Genomic DNA, 18,579 nt, shown 5'->3' on the forward strand with positions numbered 1-18,579 from the left:
GTTTCGTTTGGTTGTATTAGATAATATCGTTTTGTTGCATCTCAATGTATATATAGTCGGCTGTTATGACTTAATCATGTGTTATTGAAACTCCAAGACACAGTCCTTTAATGACAATATGATGAATGTAGTTGAATGGGTCCAGTAACTAATTTTGCAGGTCTGTAATGAAACTCTTGGAGCAAACCATATCTAGCTGCAGCTGTAAAACTTTTTATGGTTTTTGGGCTTCAGATATCTGATTTTACCTTGAGGAACCATGCTTCCCAACATATCCCTGAGTGTAAATTATGGGCTGATGCTATAAAGATTACATGTATTTAAGTTAGCTTTATTGTTTGCTGAAAATGTCAAGGTAGATGACTTATAACAAATAATATTTTTTAAAAAATACCATCAGTGATTCAAAAGCCACCAAGGGTTTTTAAAAAAAGTTTTAATGTTGCAAGTTTCAGCACTGTATCATTGAGAGTGAAATCTGAGACTCTTAATAGCGGTAGTTTTGCAAATAAATAAGAGCGTTATGCAGTACCAACTCTAGCTGTACACTGATTTACACTACAGAATGCAGATAAGCTGCTATTTGTTTATAGCAGGGATGTCAAACTCAATTTAATTGAAGATGCATCATGGCTGTGGTTGACCTTGGGGTGGGGGTGAGACCAGGCATGGCTGACTGAGTGGGTGTGGCCAGCTTGAAGCCACTCAGTGGACATGGCAGACTGGATAGGCGTGGCCAGTTTGATGTCACTCTAAATTACTGGCATGTTTCCTCTTTGCATTGGATAGACTGATCCAAGGCCAAACTAGACCAATGTTTCCTCTTTGCATTAAGTAGACTGGGCTAAAGAGATGCAGGCTGGCCCCTTACATTTTCCAGGATGGCCCCATGGGCCGGATCCGAACACATCCAGCCCACAGGTCCTGTGTTTGACATCCCTGGTTTATAGGGATAGATTTTTTAAAAATCAGTATACATATACTGTAATAGAGCAAGTTTACAAGTGGTTTTAGAATCCTTTTATTTTCTATGTGTAAAATAAATACAGGCAGTTCTCAATTTATAACCATTTGTTTAATGACTGTTCAGAGTTACAACAACATTGAAAAAAGTGACTTACGATAGTGCAAACACTTACAAACCATCACAACATGTGATCATGTTGACTGCGAACCCCCACAGTCATGTGATCAAAATTACTGTAGGATTCACTTAACAATTACAGTGACTCGCTGAACTGTGGCAAACAAAGGTCATAAAATATATTAAGACTGACTTAACTGCCTTGCTTAGCAGTGGAAATTCTGGCCCCAAATGTAGTTGTAAGTTAAGGACCAACTATATATTCGTAGAAATTAAACTATAGATACAATGTCTTAACATTTAGCAATTGTTCTGTCTCACACGGCAACCGACCAGCAATTAGCCTCCAATTATGGCTCAGACACAAGTTTTCGAAATGAAAGAGTGTATTTGCAATGGTTTGTTGAGAAGCACAAATTAGAACCAAGGAATGTTTTTCGGCTGCCAAATTTCAAGCTGGAGGCAGAACTGATAAGCTAGATTTCCAAACAAATGGTTTCAAAGCCAAAGTTCTCACAGGATTCTTTAACCCTATAATTGTCCAGAACTGCATCACAGGCAAAAACTCTTAACCTGCTCTTTTCCTTCAAAGGATCAAACATTGATTATCTGCAAAGGGAACCTCCCAACTCCTTCCCCTTATACAGTGAACCCTCGAGTTTCGCGTCCTCAAGGATCGCGAAAGGGCTATTTCGCTAGTTTGCAACCCGGAAGTAAACTCCACCATCTGCGCATGCGTGCCCACCCCATGTCCAGTCAACGAAGCAGTGGAAGTGATGTGCCGGTGCCTGGAGGCTGTTGGGGCCTGGATGGGTGTCAACAAACTCAAACTCAACCCAGACAAGACGGAGTGGCTGTGGGTCTTGCCTCCCAAGGACAATTCTATCTGTCCGTCCATTACCCTGGGGGGGGAATTATTGACCCCCTCAGAGAGGGTCCGCAACTTGGGCGTCCTCCTCGATCCACAGCTCACATTAGAAAAACACCTTTCAGCTGTGGCGAGGGGGGCGTTTGCCCAGGTTCGCCTGGTGCGCCAGTTGCGGCCCTATTTGGACCGGGAGTCATTGCTCACAGTCACTCATGCCCTCATCACCTCGAGGCTCGACTACTGTAACGCTCTCTACATGGGGCTACCTTTGAAAAGTGTTCGGAAACTTCAGATCGTGCAGAATGCAGCTGCGAGAGCAATTATGGGCTTCTCCAAGTATGCCCATATCACTCCAACACTCCGCAGTCTGCATTGGCTGCCGATCAGTTTCCGGTCACAATTCAAAGTGTTGGTTATGACCTATAAAGCCCTTCATGGCACCGGACCAGAATATCTTCGGGACCGCCTCCTGCCGCACGAATCCCAGCGACCGGTTAGGTCCCACAGAGTTGGCCTTCTCCGGGTCCCGTCGACTAAACAATGTCGTCTGGCGGGACCCAGGGGAAGAGCCTTCTCTGTGGGGGCCCCGACCCTCTGGAACCAGCTCCCCCCTGAGATTAGGATTGCCCCCACCCTCCCTGCCTTTCGTAAACTCCTTAAGACCCACCTTTGCCGTCAGGCATGGGGGAACTAAAACACCTCCCCCTTGCCCATGTTGTTTTGTTGATTGATTGACTGTGTACCTGTTTTTTATATATACTGTTTTTTATGAGATTATTAATTTCAATTGGAACTGGATGGGTGGGCATTGGATTTGGTATTGTGTACTGTACTGTTTTTTATTATTGTTGTGAGCCGCCCCGAGTTTGCGGAGAGGGGCGGCATATAAATCCAATAAACCATAAACCATAAACCATAGATGGTGGAGTTTCCCCGCCGGGCAGAGGCTTCCCTGGGTCTTCCCCCTCTTGCCCCGGTAAGACCCCAGCGGCGGTGGGCTGGAGCGCGAGCTTGGGGCACCCTAGCTCCGCTTCCCAGCTGGGAAGCGGAGCCGGCAACAGCGTGGGCGGGCGGGCGGCGCGCGCGAGCTTGGGGCAGCCTAGCTCCGCTCCCCAGCTGGGAAGCGGATCTAGGGAGTCCCCACCGCGCGCGCGTTGCTGGGGAAAGCGCACGCGCTTGGGAACATCCCAGCTTCGCTCCCCAGCTGGGAAGCGGATCTAGGGAGTCCCCACCGCGCGCGCGTTGCTGGGGAAAGCGCGCGCGCTTGGGAACATCCCAGCTTCGCTCCCCAGCTGGGAAGCGGATCTAGGGAGTCCCCACCGCGCGCGCGTTGCTGGGGAAAGCGCGCGCGCTTGGGAACATCCCAGCTTCGCTCCCCAGCTGGGAAGCGGATCTAGGGAGTCCCCACCGCGCGCGCGTTGCTGGGGAAAGCGCGCGCGCTTGGGAACATCCTAGCTTCGCTCCCCAGCTGGGAAGCGGATCTAGGGAGTCCCCACCGCGCGCGCGTTGCTGGGGAAAGCGCGCGCGCTTGGGAACATCCCAGCTTCGCTCCCCAGCTGGGAAGCGGATCTAGGGAGTCCCCACCGCGCGCGCGTTGCTGGGGAAAACGCGCGCGGTGGGGACTCCCTAGATCCGCTTCCCAGCTGGGGAGCGGAGCTGGGATGTTCCCAAGCGCGCGCGCTTTCCCCAGCAACGCGCGCGCGGTGGGGACTCCCTAGATCCGCTTCCCAGCTGGGGAGCGGAGCTGGGATGTTCCCAAGCGAGCGGGCACCCAGGGAAGCCGTTGCGCGAGCAACGGGGTGGGCGGGCGAAGGGCGGGCGGCAGTAGAAGCAAAAACACCATCTGCGCACGCGCAGATGGTGTTTTTACTTCCGCACCGCTACTTCGCTAAAAATCGATCATCGCGTGGGGTCCTGGAACGGAACCCTCGCGATGATCGAGGGTTCACTGTATACAACTTGGGAGTACAGACTGCTTATAGCTGCTCATTCTCCTGAGTCTGTGGAACTACTCTTGTCTCCCTCGCATCCTTCTCACTCTTGCATCCAGGATAGGGTCCGTCATCTCTTCCTCATCAGACCCAGACGAAGCTCCAGTTGGGGGTTTGGTAGTCTCTGCAGGAGATTATCAACTACTAACTATCTCTCCCGCCTCCTCACTGTCTGACTTCTCTGATAGCCACACAGACCGATCATGCCCAGACGGACCTAGTTCATCTGGCTCGAAGGCTGTCATCAAAGGACCTGGCTGCAATCCAACTACAACAAAAGTTTCCGTATGAAACACATTCGATGATAAAAGCAATTTTCATTTTTAAAACAAGAGTCCCTAACTCCCAGTTCAGGAACAGGCATTGGTCCGCGGCATGCCAGCAACCAGGCCACAGAAACATGCGAAGGCCATACGTGGGGTGTGGGCAGCACATAAAATCATGCCTTTCTGGTCCGATGGGAAACTTATCTCGATGGAACCGGTGCCCAAAAGGTTGGGGGCTGCTGCTTTAAAAACCAAACGGTTTTTAACTGAAATAAAATATGAATTCCTTGGGAAAAATTTTTTTAGAACATGTTAGATTAGATTAGATTAGATTATTAGATTTGTATGCCGCCCCTCTCCGAAGACTCGGAGCCGCTCACAACAACAAAACAGTATAAATCCAATAGTTAAAAACAATTTAAAACCCCTTAATATAAAAAGCAGTCATACATCTCAGACAAATGATACATAAAACGGAAATCAGACATGGGGAATCAATTTCCCCATGCCTGATGGCAGAGGTGGGTTTTAAGGAGTTTGTGAAAGGTAAGGAGGGTGGGGACAATCCTAATTTCCAGGGGGAGTTGATTCCAGTGGGTCAGGGCCGCCACAGAGAAGGCTCCTCCCATGGGTGCCGCCAGATGACATTGTTTCGTCGACGGGACCCGGAGAAGGCCAACTCTGGGACTAACCAGTCACTGGGATTCGTGTGGCAGAAGGCAATCCCGGAGATATTCTGGGCCGATGCCATGAAGGGCTTTATAGATCATAACCAACACTTTGAATTGTGACCGGAAACGGATCGGCAGCCAATGCGGAGTGTTGGTGTTACATGGGCATACCTGGGAAAGCCCATGATTGCTTTTGCAGCTGCATTCTGCATGATCTGAAGTTTCCGAACACTCTTCAAAGGTAGCCCCATGTAGAGAGCCTTACAGTAGTTGAACCTCAAGGTGATGAGGGCATGAGTGACTCTGAGCAGTGACTCCTGGTCCAAGCAGGGCCGCAACTGGTGTAACAGGCGAACCTGGGCAAACGCCACCCTCGCCACAGCTGAAAGATGGTTCTCTAATGTTAGCTGTGGATCGAGGAGGACGCCCAAGTTGCAGACCCTCTCTGACATTTATATGTTATGTAAATAACTGCTGTGCATTTTATTTTTAGTTTTCAGAGATACTATGAATTGCCATTAACCAAGCTAGAGGATTAAAAGGGTATTAAACAGGGGTGAGTTGCTATCGGTTTGCCCTGGATCAGGTGAACTAGTAATGGCAGCAGCTGGAGGCTCCACCCACCCATCTGGACATCATCACGGATGATCTGTGCATGTGCAATAGGTTCTTTGCATGTGCTGAAGCACCGCGAGTGAAGTGAATGTGCATGTGTTCACAGTTCTGAACTGGTGTTCTGCCTGGCTAATTGCAATTAGCCACCCACGAGCCCAGAATAATGAAGGTAAATGAAACTCACTACTGGTTATAAGCTATCATATGGATAGAGAACCGGATTGGAGAAGACTAGAAGAAAGGGCAAAACATTAGGTTCCAGATTGTCATTACACCTTCGGGGTAAAATGTTCCCGGTTCACTCGTACCTATTGGAGAGCTGGTCGAGAAGGAAACACAAGACTTTGCCTACCTGTCCGGACACCACCATTTGGGTTCTTTCACCCACAGAACGCTTTGCGCATGCGCAGAGGGTAAAAAAGCCCCAAATGGTGTCGTCTGGGCAGGTGGGTGGAACCCCACGCTCCCCTCACGATTGGCTCTGACGACTGATAGGCACAAACGAACAAGGAGCATGTCACCCAGTGAAGGGCTACCGAAACTTACTACCACGCTGTGGGCGTGGCTTATGCAGGACACCCTGCATTTTCTTTCAACATCTTTCAGTGCAAATTGGGTGCTCTGGGGTGGAGCTCCATTTTTGCTACCCTGTTGTGTTGTTTCCTGTCCGGGCGGTAGCCCACACCTGATTTCACCTCTGCTTTGACTGCAGAATTGTCTAGGTAAATTTGCTCATGATCTTAAGACAGGAAAGGAACAATTCTTAAGAGAAAATAGACACTCAGCTGATGATTGACCAATTATAACAGCCTGAATGTTTTTTTAAAAAAACGTTCATTTTAACAAAAGCTAAAACAGTTTATTTTATGACCGTCCTATTTTCATTATTAGCAAATATCCCCTCCACATACCATATCTCCACACAACACATGCTTTCAAAGCTTACATGCATATCAGGCACAAAAGGTTAAGTCTGTGAGCACAGAAGTTTAACAGTCTTTAGAAATTAGCGTTGCAAATTGACTAAAGCTAGAAGGAAGACTGGGGCAAGAACTTTGGTGCCTTTAACGTGCGTTTTCCCACGTTACAAATAGGTTTTCAGCATGAGGGTAGCCAAAGCTTCTGAAAAGGAAATGGGAGGATGCGACAATCTTAACGAGAAACAATCTTGATGAAGACACCATCTCGTGGTCCTAATGTGCTTTGAGATTTGACCTGCAAAGGGATCTGGGAAGATGGTGAAGAAACAAAATGCCAAACAAGTTAGGAAGCATCAGTAAAATAGGAAAGGGAATGCTACGTAACATTTAACAATCAATATACCCGGTTTCTCAGGATGTTTTCCGATCAGATCGACCAGCTTCGGGCTGTCCCTATTCTCCCCTTTGCTCTTTTTTGCACTCCGGAGTGCAAAAAACAGCACAACGGCAAACCGGAAGTGTGTTTTTCCAAATTTCCGGTTTATCTATTTGATGATTTTTTTTCACTTCCCAGGCTTCAGAAAGGCCTGTATGCATGCGCAGGGGGCAGCAAGTATGTGTGCGCACACATGGGGGGAGGGAAGGGGTGTGCGCATGTCACACATGTTAGCACACCCTCCCATTCACTGTTTTGGCACACGAACCAAAAAAGGTATGCTGGCTAGGGAATTCTGGGAGTTGAAGTCCAGATATCTTCAAGTTGCCAAGGTTGGGAAACACTGCTCTAGATTGCCTTTTTGGGGGAGGGGGGTTGTTACCATCTTCTCCAAGAAGTAAAAAAAAAAAAAAAGGCACAAACCTGGGTCTCAGGACAGATTTTGAACATGAACCGTTGCAAAATTCTTAACAGTGCAATTTTTATTGTCATCAAGGCCAACTTCATGCCAATGCAGCCACGAGGACCTGCCCCGAAGGGCAGATAAGCAAAAGGATGTTGCTGCTGCATAGCTTCAGGTGTAAACCTGTGGGCAAAAATAAAATATAAATCTGTGGGCAGGATTCAAATATTGGGTGAGAATAGGCTACCATCTGTTGTGGTTCCGTCTGAGGCCCCTCAGGGAACGGCTGATCTTCTGTCGGTTTCCAGCTCAGAGGGAGAGGCTGAGGAACAGGAGGTGCAGGCAGACGAGGAGGAGGAATCCCAGGCTGAAGAAGAGGGAGGACAGCCAGAGTCCCACCAGGGGGAGCTCTCCCCAGCAAGCAGCCTGGATTCTTTAGAGGAAAATGCACAAGCCATAATTGATCTGCGACAGAGAAGAGCTACTCAGAGAAGGGAGCAATTGGCTAAGTACTTTCAGCATTAAAGAGGCAACAGCTGGGTTTGGGTGTGGTGCTCTTTGGAAAGGCTAAAAGGCAGACCCACCCTTCCTGGCTTGTGGAGTTTTATCTTTGAGAGTCTTGGGACCTGGCTGTGAACTTTGGCGTCTTGGAATCCTGGTTTGTGCCTTTGACTATTGAAACCTTGGGGGGGGGGGGGGTGCCAGCAAGAAGCTTGCTGTATTGTCTGGACATCAGGACTCTGCTGTAACGTATTATAGCCTGTCTGTTGGGAAGAACAGGTTTTCCTCTGTGTTTATTTTTTCCAGATATAAAGTACTTTTGCTTTTACCAGAGTGTCTGGCTGTTTTTTCCAGTTGGTGTTGAGGTCTGGGGGAACCCAGACAGAACACCATCCATTTGCAATTTCCATTTTAAAATGTTGGGTAGGCACCAAATGATTTGTTCGAAGATTAATATATAGAGATCCTGTTCATATATACCATATTTTTCAGAGTATCAGACACATCTTAGTTTTTGGGGAGGAAAATAGGAAAAAGAATCTGCTTACCAGATAGTCATCTGGCTAGCGTCCTTAGCCAGCACATTATTTTATCCCCTGCTTAGGGCTTTAAAAAAACTTTAGAGAGAGTAACAATGAAAGAGCCTGCAAGCCAATAAGGGTTGGGAACATCATTAGCACCTGGTTAGGGCTGGAAAGAAAGAGTCGAAGCAAGTAGTGCAATGAAAAAAAAAACTACAAAGACTTAGGGCTTGGAAAACATTCTTCACAGAGTAACAATGAAAGAGCTTGCAAAGCGGGTAAGAGCTGGGAAATTGTTAGCACCTGGTTAGAGCTGGAAAGAAACATTTGGAGCAAGTTAGAAAATCAAACTTCTATGAAATCAAACTGTCCACTTATGAAGCAACACTGACAATCAATTTCACATGTTGTCAGCACATTCAACTTTGTACAGAACAAAGTATTCAATGAGAATATTTCATTCATATCTAGGATGTGTTATTTGAGTGTTCCCTTAATTTTTTTGAGCAGTGTGTTATAAATCAATGTACCTTAATGTATAATAACTATGTATTTAAAAATCAAGAATTTACTAATTGCATAAATGTGCTTAGGGACAGTTCACTTAAATGTGTGAGTCAACTGAAATAGTTGGCCAATAGCATTCTTTTCTTTTTCTTCCCTTTTTCTTTCTTTACTCTTCCTCCCTTTTTTTTCTTCCCCTTTCTCTTTTTCCCCCTCTTTTCTTTCTTTTTCCTTTTTACCATGTATAAATTTAGTCTAGGCTTATGTGATAAGACAACTATGTAACTAAATAAGAACAAACCATTGTAAATATACTTCATTGATATAAAATATATAAAGAAGAAGAAGAAGAAAAACCCTGCAAAGACTTAGGGCTTGAAAAACGTTCTTTGCAAAGAGTAACAATGAAAGAACCTGCAAGGTAAGCGCTGGGAAAATCGTTAGCAACTAGTTAGGGCTGGGGAAAAAAGCTTCCAAAAAAGCTGCATTCAGAGAATTTTCAGCCTCTTTCAGGGAGGAAAAAGGTGCGACGTATAGTCCCCAAAACACGGTAGGTAGTTCAGGGCTTACCATAATTCATTTAGTGACCATTTGAGATTAAAATGGTACTTGTAGATGACTTGTAGATGGTCCTTGCAATTACAACCATCGTACTGTCCAAGGGTCTCATTAACAAAATTTGGAGACTTGGCCACTGGTTGCAAGATTCCAGGGTTATGCGACTGCCATTCGGGTATCTTTCCAGAGGCTTCCAACAAGCAAAGTCAATGGTGGGGGAGCCAAATTCATTTAATGACCATGTGATTCAGTTAATTGCAATGGTTCGCTTAACAGCCATAGCCAAAGAGAAAAAAGTCATAAAACTGGGTGTGATCTGTTCTGTCTTGCATGGCAGCCGGCCGGTAATTAGCCCCAAATTAAAACTCAAACACACAGGTTTCAAACAGAACAAGAGTCTTTTTACGAGACGTTTGTTGAACTGCACAAATGCAAACCAAAACAATATCTTTTCCCCCCACACCAAAATCCAGGTGGGAGGCCAACTGAATAAGATAAAGCCAAACATACTTGCTTCTCAGCCAAAAGTCTACTCACAATATTATTAACCCTATGAATGTCCAGTACTCATACCTCACTGCGGCCAGTAAGGGCCCACAGAGTTCGCCTTCTCCAGGTCCCGTCCGCCAAACAATGTTGGCTGGCAGGACCTCAGGGAAGAGCCTCTTCTGTGGTGGCTCCGACCCTTTGGAACCAACTGCCTCCAGAGATCCACATTATCTCCACCCTACCGGTCTTCTGGAAAGCTGTTAAGACCTGGCTTTTCCGGCAGGCCTGGAATTAGGCTGATTGTAAGTGTGAATGTTTTTTATATTATTATTATTGATTTTTTATTATTAGATTTTAACTGTTTTTATTGTTGTTGTATTTATTCCGATTGTTAGCCGCTCAGAGTCCTTTTGGGGTGAGCAGCATATAAATACAATAAAAAACAATAAATAAATACTGTTTCCAGGTTTGTCAGGCAAAAATACTTTTCACAGGCTCTTCTCCTCTGGAGGCACGAACATTGGTTTCTTGCAAAGAGCACACTTCAAACTCCTCCCCTTATATACTCTCGTGGAGTGCAGACTATGCACAGCTGAGCTCACTTCCTCTTTCTGAGCTTTCTTATCTGCTCCTGCCTCCCCTGCATCCTTCTCACCCATACATTCGGGATCGGGTCCCTTATCTCCGCTTCCTCCTCCTCAGACCCTGGCAAAGCCCCAGTTGGGGGCTGTGAATCCCCAGTTGGGGGTTCTATACCCTCTGTAGGCTCTTCACACCAAGACTCCCTCCTCCTCCGGCTCACTGTATGACTCCTCCAACAGCCACACAAGCCGACCATGCTCAAATGGCCCCAGTTCCTTAGGCTCAAAGTCCGCTGATAGAGGGCCGGGCTGCGAGCCAACTACAACACAACTGCTCCCAGAAATTTTGCTCCCAGTTGTGGTGGGAACAGTTGAGGAGTAGCTATATCGTGTTCTGTGGTAGGGTGCGTGTTTTGCAACAGGCGTAATGGGGCCTCCCAGTTCTTTATTGTTGTTCTTATCTGCACAATAAATAACACTGTGGTTTTTACAGTTTTAACATCATGATTTGAACAATAAGCCGATGTACCTCTCAGGATTAAACTTTTCAGGTTCTGGCCAGAACTTTGGATTATAATGGAGGTGTCCAACAGCAATTTCTATGATGGCGCCAGCCGGGATTTGCTGTTGCAGTACCACACAGTCTTTTGCTGCTTCCCGAGTAAACCTACAGGAACAAAGATTGCACATTACAGAAATTAGAAAGAAAAAATATGGTGATTAAGCACTTGAAGAAGCCTTTATATGTAAGTCCAGGCCCATGATGGCTAACCTATGGCACCCATGCCAGAGATGGTACACAGAGCCTTCTCTGTGGCATGCATGCCATCACCCAGTGTAGGGCAATTTGTCTTACCTCCTACCGGTGCACCCTGCCCAACGGGCACATCGGCACAAGATTTGGCTTCTGTGCATGCACAGAAAGTGAAATCTCGTAGAGGATATGTGTGTGAGCAAGATTTCGGCAAAGCAAAAGTAGGAAGTCTTAGGCAAGAAAAAGTACACAACAATCCCATAATAATCTAATTAATTGTAAATTATGACGATACATTTACCGTAGGTCTCTGTATACTTCATGTAAACCATGCACGATTCCACCAAATCCACATATACATTCATATATTTCTTTCATTCTGTAAAGATTTCACATTATTTTTTCAAAAAAGCCTGATTCAGTCTTAATTTACCCTCCATATAACCAAATCACATCCTTCCCTCGGCCTGGATCTCATTTGTGAATCCAATCTGCATTAATTCAAACTCTATTAATTCTTCATCTCATTTCTTCTTACATCTTAAATATCCCACTGCCATATTTTGAGTAATTCCTCCCTCCATATTCAGCTCTAACGACACGAGCAGAAACGTAGGCTTAAGCATGCAGATGTTGGCTTATTGACAATCATTCCTGACAAAAGACCACATACAATCTGCTACCTTTCAGCCACCATTTGCACGGTTTAAAATTGTCTATCCGTTTCTTCCATCTATCAAAGTGGAATACAATGGTACCTCTACTTACGAACTTAATTTGTTCCGTGACCAGGTTCTTAAATAGAAAAGTTTGTAAGAAGAAGCAATTTTTCCCATAGGAATCAATGTAAAAGCAAATAATGTGTGTGATTGGGGAAACCACAGGGAGGGTGGAGGCCCTGTTTCCTCCCAGGAGATTCCTAGAGAGGCCCCACAGAGTCTTCTCCCCGCCTTTTCTGGCTTTGTTTCCTCCCAGGAGTTTCCTAGAGAGGCCCCACAGAGGCTTCTCCCTGCCTTTTCTGGCCCTGTTTCCTCCCAGGAGATTCCTAGAGATGCCCCATGGAGGTTTCTCCCTGCCTTTTCCAGTTACAGTTTCGGAGGCTTGGGTTTCTAAGTGGAAAATGGTTCTTGAGAAGAGAAAAATCATGAACACCCAGTTCTTATATAGAAAAGTTCGTAAGTAGAGGCATTTGTAGGTAGAGGTACCACTGTAATAAATTTTCAGCTTCAATTTTTTGTTGAAGAATTTATTTATTGGATTTGTATGCCGCCCCTCTCCGTAGACTCGGGGCGGCTAACAACAGTGACAAAAAACAGAATGTAAAAATCCAATACTACAACAGTTAAAAACCCTTGTTATAAAACCAATCATATATACAAACATACCATGCATAAATTGTAGAAGCCTAGGGGGAAAGCTTATCTTAATTCCCCTAAGCCTGACGGCAGAGGTGGGTATGAATATTGGTCAGCCAACATAAAAGAAAAATTCAACTGTGTAACCTTGAACAGTAGTCTTTTTGTAACAGTTGAACAACTACAGACAGTCGCTTACCATCAGGAATTGAGATTGGCAACTCTGAGACCAAGCATTGCAATTGTAAAACCAAAAGCCGATTTAGGACAGCAGTTCTGATTACCACTGTTAAGCAAATCCTGCATGGTTGGTTATTACAATGTCACATGGTTACCATTTTCAACCTCCTGCAGGTTTCCCCAATGACTTTGCTTGGAAGCCACCAGTGAAAATTGCAAATGGCAATTGTGATTGCAGGAGACTGCAAGCAGAGTCGGGCAGCAAATGGAATGGCATGGAATGCTGTTCCAATGGCGGAAATGAAGCTGCGTGCACAGCTTTGTCACTGCCGGCGGTGCACGCGCATGCAAGCGCGTGCACGTGAGATTTGGCTTCTGGGCATGAGCAGCAGCCGAATCTCACTGCCCGACCCAGGAAGGAAAGCAGCTCATCGGGGAGACGACGTCGCTTCTGCTTTGCCCGCTTGCCAGTCTCCCCAATAAGCAGCAAGTGGTAGCAACAGGAGCGAAGGGAAATTAACGGGAGTTAAGAATAGAAAGGAATTCAAGACGCCCTGGGCTTCCACCTCTTGTGAGCACACAGGGATTCATGACTGATGACGTGTTAGACTCCTTCCTCAAGCTCAGCCTGGTCATCTCCTACAATAATAACCTTGTACAGTAGAACCCCGACTTACGAGACTAATTGGTTCCGGAAGGAGGCTCGTAAGTCAGAACGCTCGTATGACGAAACATTGTTTCCCATAGGAAACAATGTAAAGTCAATTAATCCGTGCAACAACAACAAAAACCGCTGCCGCCGAACGCGGAAGTTAGCGTTCAGAGACAGCTGCGAAGCGGCGCACGTGTTTTAAAACGTGGCAGCCGGCCTGGGGGGCTCGGGGGCTTCCCCCCGAGCCCCCCAGGCCGGCTCTGACGTTTTAAAACACGCGCGCCGCTTTGCAGCTGTCTTCTGAAACCGAACGCGGAAGTTAGCGTTCCGGCTTCAGGAGACAGCTGCGAAGTGGCGCGCGTGTTTTAAAAGGTTGCAGCCGGCCTGGGGGGCTTGCCAGCACCCCCCCAGCACCCCAGGCCGGCTGCAACCTTTTAAAACACGCGGGATACGAGCGCCAAGGAGCTGTCTCCTGAAGCCGAGATAGCTCCTTGGCGCTCGTATCCCGAATGTGAGCTCGGGAGGCGAACAAAAATGTCGCTCCCCTCCCAGCTCTTATCTCGAGTAGCTTGTAAGTAGAGCTGCTCGTATGTCGAGTTTCCACTGTAATGGAATTTCATGGGGGCTTATGGAGTTTCATTGCTAGAATTCTTTGCAATGTGAGTTTTGAAATGTTCAATTCACCAGATGTATGGCACGTTGGGTTTGGGAATCTCTGTTCAAATACCCTCCCCATTTCTATTTGCTTGCTCAGCATCTCTTAGCTCTACGCTCATCTTGAAATGAGCCAGTTTCCCTGAACGTTTTTCATCCAGTTGTTAATTAAATTTCTGCTGTGAGTTTCCTTCTTATAACGGGAAGGGAATTTTCTTTGTACTGCTGTTTGTGACTTGAATTCAGCTAACCAGCAAATGCATTTCCCCCTAATGCTCACCATTTGTCAAGCAGAGGGACTTGAAAAAAATTAAAAATCATGACACCGGACCAAATTACCTCAGGGACCACCTTCTGCTGCATGAATCCCAGCGACCAGTCAGGTCCCACAGAGTGGGTCTTCTCCGGGTCCTGTCAACCAAACAATGTCGCTTGGCAGGACCCAGAGGAAGAGCCTTCTCTGTGGCGGCCCCGGCCCTCTGGAACCATCTCCCCCCAGAGATTAGAATTGCCCCCACCCTCCTTGCCTTTCGAAAGTTGCTTAAAACCCACCTTTGCCGCCAGGCATGGGGGAACTGAGATATACTTTCCCCCTACGCCTTTACAATTTTATGCATAGTATGTATGATTGGTTTTTATATAATGGGCTTTTAACTGTTTTTAGTATTGGATTTTGTTATACCGGTATACTGTTTTATTGTTGTTGTTAGCCGGCCCGAGTCTGCGGAGAGGGGCGGCATACAAATCCAATCAATCAATCAATCAATCAATCAATCAATAAACAAACAAACAAACAAACAAAAAATCAAAAACATATTATTCCTAATTCAGAAATTTAAGTATAAAAGAATTTGGATTCATTAAACTTTCCAATGATTTTGTTTTGTTTTGCTTTAAGTTTGTAACATTTATACTTCTTAAATTCTTAAAGCTTAAAACTGCACTAAAATTTAGGAACATCCTATACTTTACCAGGTCTCTTTCAAAACTCAGAGAAAGCCTGACCCTCTTATAGAAACATAGAAACATAGAAGATTGACGGTAGAAAAAGACCTCATGGTCCATCTAGTCTGCCCTTATACTACTTCCTGTATTTTATCTTAGGATGGATATATGTTTATCCTAGGCATGTTTAAATTCAGTTACTGTGGATTTACCAACCACGTCTGCTGGAAGTTTGTTTCAAGCATCTACTACTCTTTCCGTAAAATAATATTTTCTCACATTGCTTCTGATCTTTCCCCCAACTAACCTCAGATTGTGCCCCCTTGTTCTTGTGTTCACTTTCCTATTAAAAACACTTCCCTCCTGAACCTTATTTAACCCTTTAACATATTTAAATGTTTCCCTTCTGTCCTCCAGATTATATAGATTGAGCTCATGAAGTCTTTCCTGATACGTTTTATGCTTAAGACCTTCCATCATTTTTGTAGCCCGTCTTTGGACCCATTCAATTTTATCAATATCTTTTTGAAGGTGAGGTCTCCTCTATAGGTTAAAGGAAGACACATTCATTCACTTAAGTGGTGTGAATCGTGTACATAAGAGGAAAAAAAAGATGCTTCAGTAACCGCAGTGTCTTCTATCTTACTAACCTGAATGCTGGGGGATACATACGCAGAGTCTCTGCTATCACCATATCAAGATATGGAAGTTCCTGTATATTTTCATAATCTGGAATGTCCTGTGAGAATGTGAAGGAAAAAAATGGTTATTATTTTAACAAAATATTTATATTATACCTGTCTCTTAGCATCACAAACACAACATGAAAACATGAAGTACCAACAAAATAGTAGGCCCTAAGTCTAACTGAAGGAAAAATGCAAACAGCAAAAATACCAGAAGGGACCGCCTTCTGCCACATACTTCCCAGTGACCGATAAGAGCGCAGAGAGTCGGCCTTCTCCGAGTCCCATCAGCCAAACAATGATGGCTGGCAGACCTGCGGGGAAGGGCCTTTTCAGTGGTGGCTCTTCCTCTATGGAACCAACTGCCTCCAGAGATTCGTATCCTCCCCACCTTACTGGCCTTCTGCAAAGCTGTAAAGACTTGCTCTTCTGACAGGACTGGGGCCATTGATCAAATGAGGCCCAGATCCAGCCATGAATGATAGAGTATGTATGTATGTATGTATGTATGTATGTATGTATGTATGTATGTATGTATGTATGTTTGTTTTTTAATTAATGTTTTTCTATTTTTTTTATGAATTATTTTTTAATTGCTGGAAGCCGGCCAGAGTTCTTCGGGAGTTGAGCAGCATAAAAGTACAAAAAGAAAGGAAGGAAGGAAGGAAGGAAGGAAGGAAGGAAGAATAAGGAAGGGAAAGAAAGAATAAGGAAGGAAGGAAAGAAAGAAAGAAAGAAAGAAAGGAAGGAAGGAAGAATAAGGAAGGGAAAGAAAGAATAAGGAAGGAAGGAAAGAAAGGAAGGAAGGAAGGAAGAATAAGGAAGGGAAAGAAAGAATAAGGAAGGAAGGAAGGAAGGAAAGAAAGAAAGAATAAGGAAGGAAGGAAAGAAAGAAAGAAAGAATAAGGAAGGAAGAAAGGAAGGAAAGAAAGAAAGAATAAGGAAGGAAGGAAAGAAAGAAAGAGGAAGGAAGGAAAGAAAGAAAGAAAGAAAGAATAAGGAAGGAAGAAAGGAAGGAAAGAAAGAATAAGGAAGGAAGGAAAGAAAGAAAGAAAGAGGAAGGAAGGAAGGAAGGAAAGAAAGAAAGAAAGAAAGAAAGAACAGGCAAATGACATTCCCTGATGAAAGATTGCACCTAGGCAGAGGTGGGTTCCTCTCAGTTCTGACCGGTCCTTTAGAACCGGTAGTGGGAATTTCCTCCCACTTGCTGAACTGGGAGTGATGGCTGTTGGCCACGCCCATGAACCAGCTCTCCTGGCAGCGCCATAAAGGGTACCATCTTGTTTTTTATTTCTGCACATGCACAGAAGCTGTTTTCAGCCGTTCGCATGCATGCGCACCCAAGCAGCAGAGGAGGGAGTGAACTGGTAGAGAGTTAAATTAGAAAAAAAACACACCTGCACCTAGGTATTATAATGTATTTATCCAGGAACTGCAAGTGACGATGATTTTGAAGATTACATGTACTTGAAAACGTAGCAGCTCATATAGTGGCACAAGAGATTTGCTTCAGCAGTGGTATGTTTATACGATGGCTCCTTCATGATTATTAGAATCTTTCCAAGCACAGCACTTCTCATACCGTCTAAAGCAAGTGTCCAGGTATACAGAATCCTCAATTCTCCCTGAAGAAAATCTGTAGGTTTTGTGTGGCTAGCCAGGAATGGTAGGCTACAAGCAGGCGTATGACAGTCATAGTTTACGCCCATGTCACACCAACACTCCGCAGTCTGCATTGGTTGCCGATCAGTTTCCGGTCACAATTCAAAGTGTTGGTTATGACCTATAAAGCCCTTCATGGCACCGGACCAGAATATCTCCGGGACCGCCTTCTGCCGCACAAATCCCAGCGACCAGTTAGGTCCCACAGAGTTGGCCTTCTCCGGGTCCCGTCAACTAAACAATGTCGTTTGGCGGGACCCAGGGGAAGAGCCTTCTCTGTGGCGGCCCCGACCCTTTGGAACCAACTCCCCCCAGATATCAGAGTTGCCCCCACCCTCCTTGCCTTCCGTAAGCTCCTTAAAACCCACCTCTGTCGTCAGGCATGGGGGAATTGAGACTTTCCCTCCCCCTAGGCTTATAAAATTTATGCATGGTATGTTAGTATGTATGATTGGTTTCTAAATTGGGGTTTTAAATTAACTTAAATATTAGATTTGTTTACATTGTATTATTATTGCTGTGAGCCGCCCCGAGTCTGCGGAGAGCGGCGGCATACAAATCTGATTAATAAATAAATAAGTAAATAGTTTACCTTCCACCAGTAATGGGTTGCTGCCCCCACTGGGGAGGGGGGGGGAAGGGAACGAATGGGGATAGTAAGTTTATACACTATTTATTGAATACTTAATAGTTTTTTTATTGTCCTTCTTCTCTAGTACCTTAGTATGGTCCTTAATTATTTTTAAAATAGGTAATAATTAAATAGCATATTTTTACCCATTACTGCTTTAATCATTTCCATCATTATCGAGAACTGAACTTTTATAGCAATTAAAGAAAATTGAGCTACTTGCCTAATCTGTTGTCACACTGAACCTTATGGGTTTGGTACAAAACCTTAAAATGTTACTGTGCTCCTCAACAAATAATTTGTCCTTTTTGTGGCTATTCAAATACAGTAATGTAACGTAATCAACTGAAAAAGAGACCAAGCACTTATTTGAAAACTTAACTTGGTTGGTAAGCCACTCCCACCCAGTCACATGACCTTTAAGCCACCCAGTCACATGACTGTCAAGCCACTCCCACCAGGTCACATGATTATCAGGCCACTCCTACCTGGTCACATGACCATCAAGCCACCCCCACAAAATAAGCCATGCCTATAGTGTGGCAGTAAAAATTTTGGCAGCCCATCATTGCCTTCCACTCTTCAACCTGAACTCTGAGACACCTACGTTGCAGAGCTCAGGGAGCATTATAACATTTATAGGACAGGGAAG

General features: G+C 45.1%; 1 protein-coding gene across 4 annotated transcripts in view; it reads right to left on the reverse strand.

The window, feature by feature from the left end:
* Positions 1-6,332: 6,332 nt before the first annotated feature.
* Positions 6,333-18,579, reverse strand: part of TBXAS1 (thromboxane A synthase 1) — a 324,636-nt gene continuing 312,389 nt past the window's right edge. For all 4 annotated transcript variants that reach the window (XM_070756310.1, XM_070756309.1, XM_070756307.1 and 1 more), the window contains 4 exons: positions 15,599-15,687; positions 10,938-11,075; positions 7,275-7,437; positions 6,333-6,722 (listed from right to left, as the gene is read on the reverse strand). In XM_070756310.1, coding sequence (XP_070612411.1) covers positions 6,648-6,722; positions 7,275-7,437; positions 10,938-11,075; positions 15,599-15,687 — 465 coding nt within the window. In that variant the 3' untranslated portion in view covers positions 6,333-6,647. The remainder of the gene's footprint in view (positions 6,723-7,274; positions 7,438-10,937; positions 11,076-15,598; positions 15,688-18,579) is intronic.

Source organism: Erythrolamprus reginae, chromosome 6 (assembly GCF_031021105.1).
Source record: "Erythrolamprus reginae isolate rEryReg1 chromosome 6, rEryReg1.hap1, whole genome shotgun sequence".
In the NCBI taxonomy this organism is placed as follows: domain Eukaryota; kingdom Metazoa; phylum Chordata; class Lepidosauria; order Squamata; family Dipsadidae; genus Erythrolamprus; species Erythrolamprus reginae.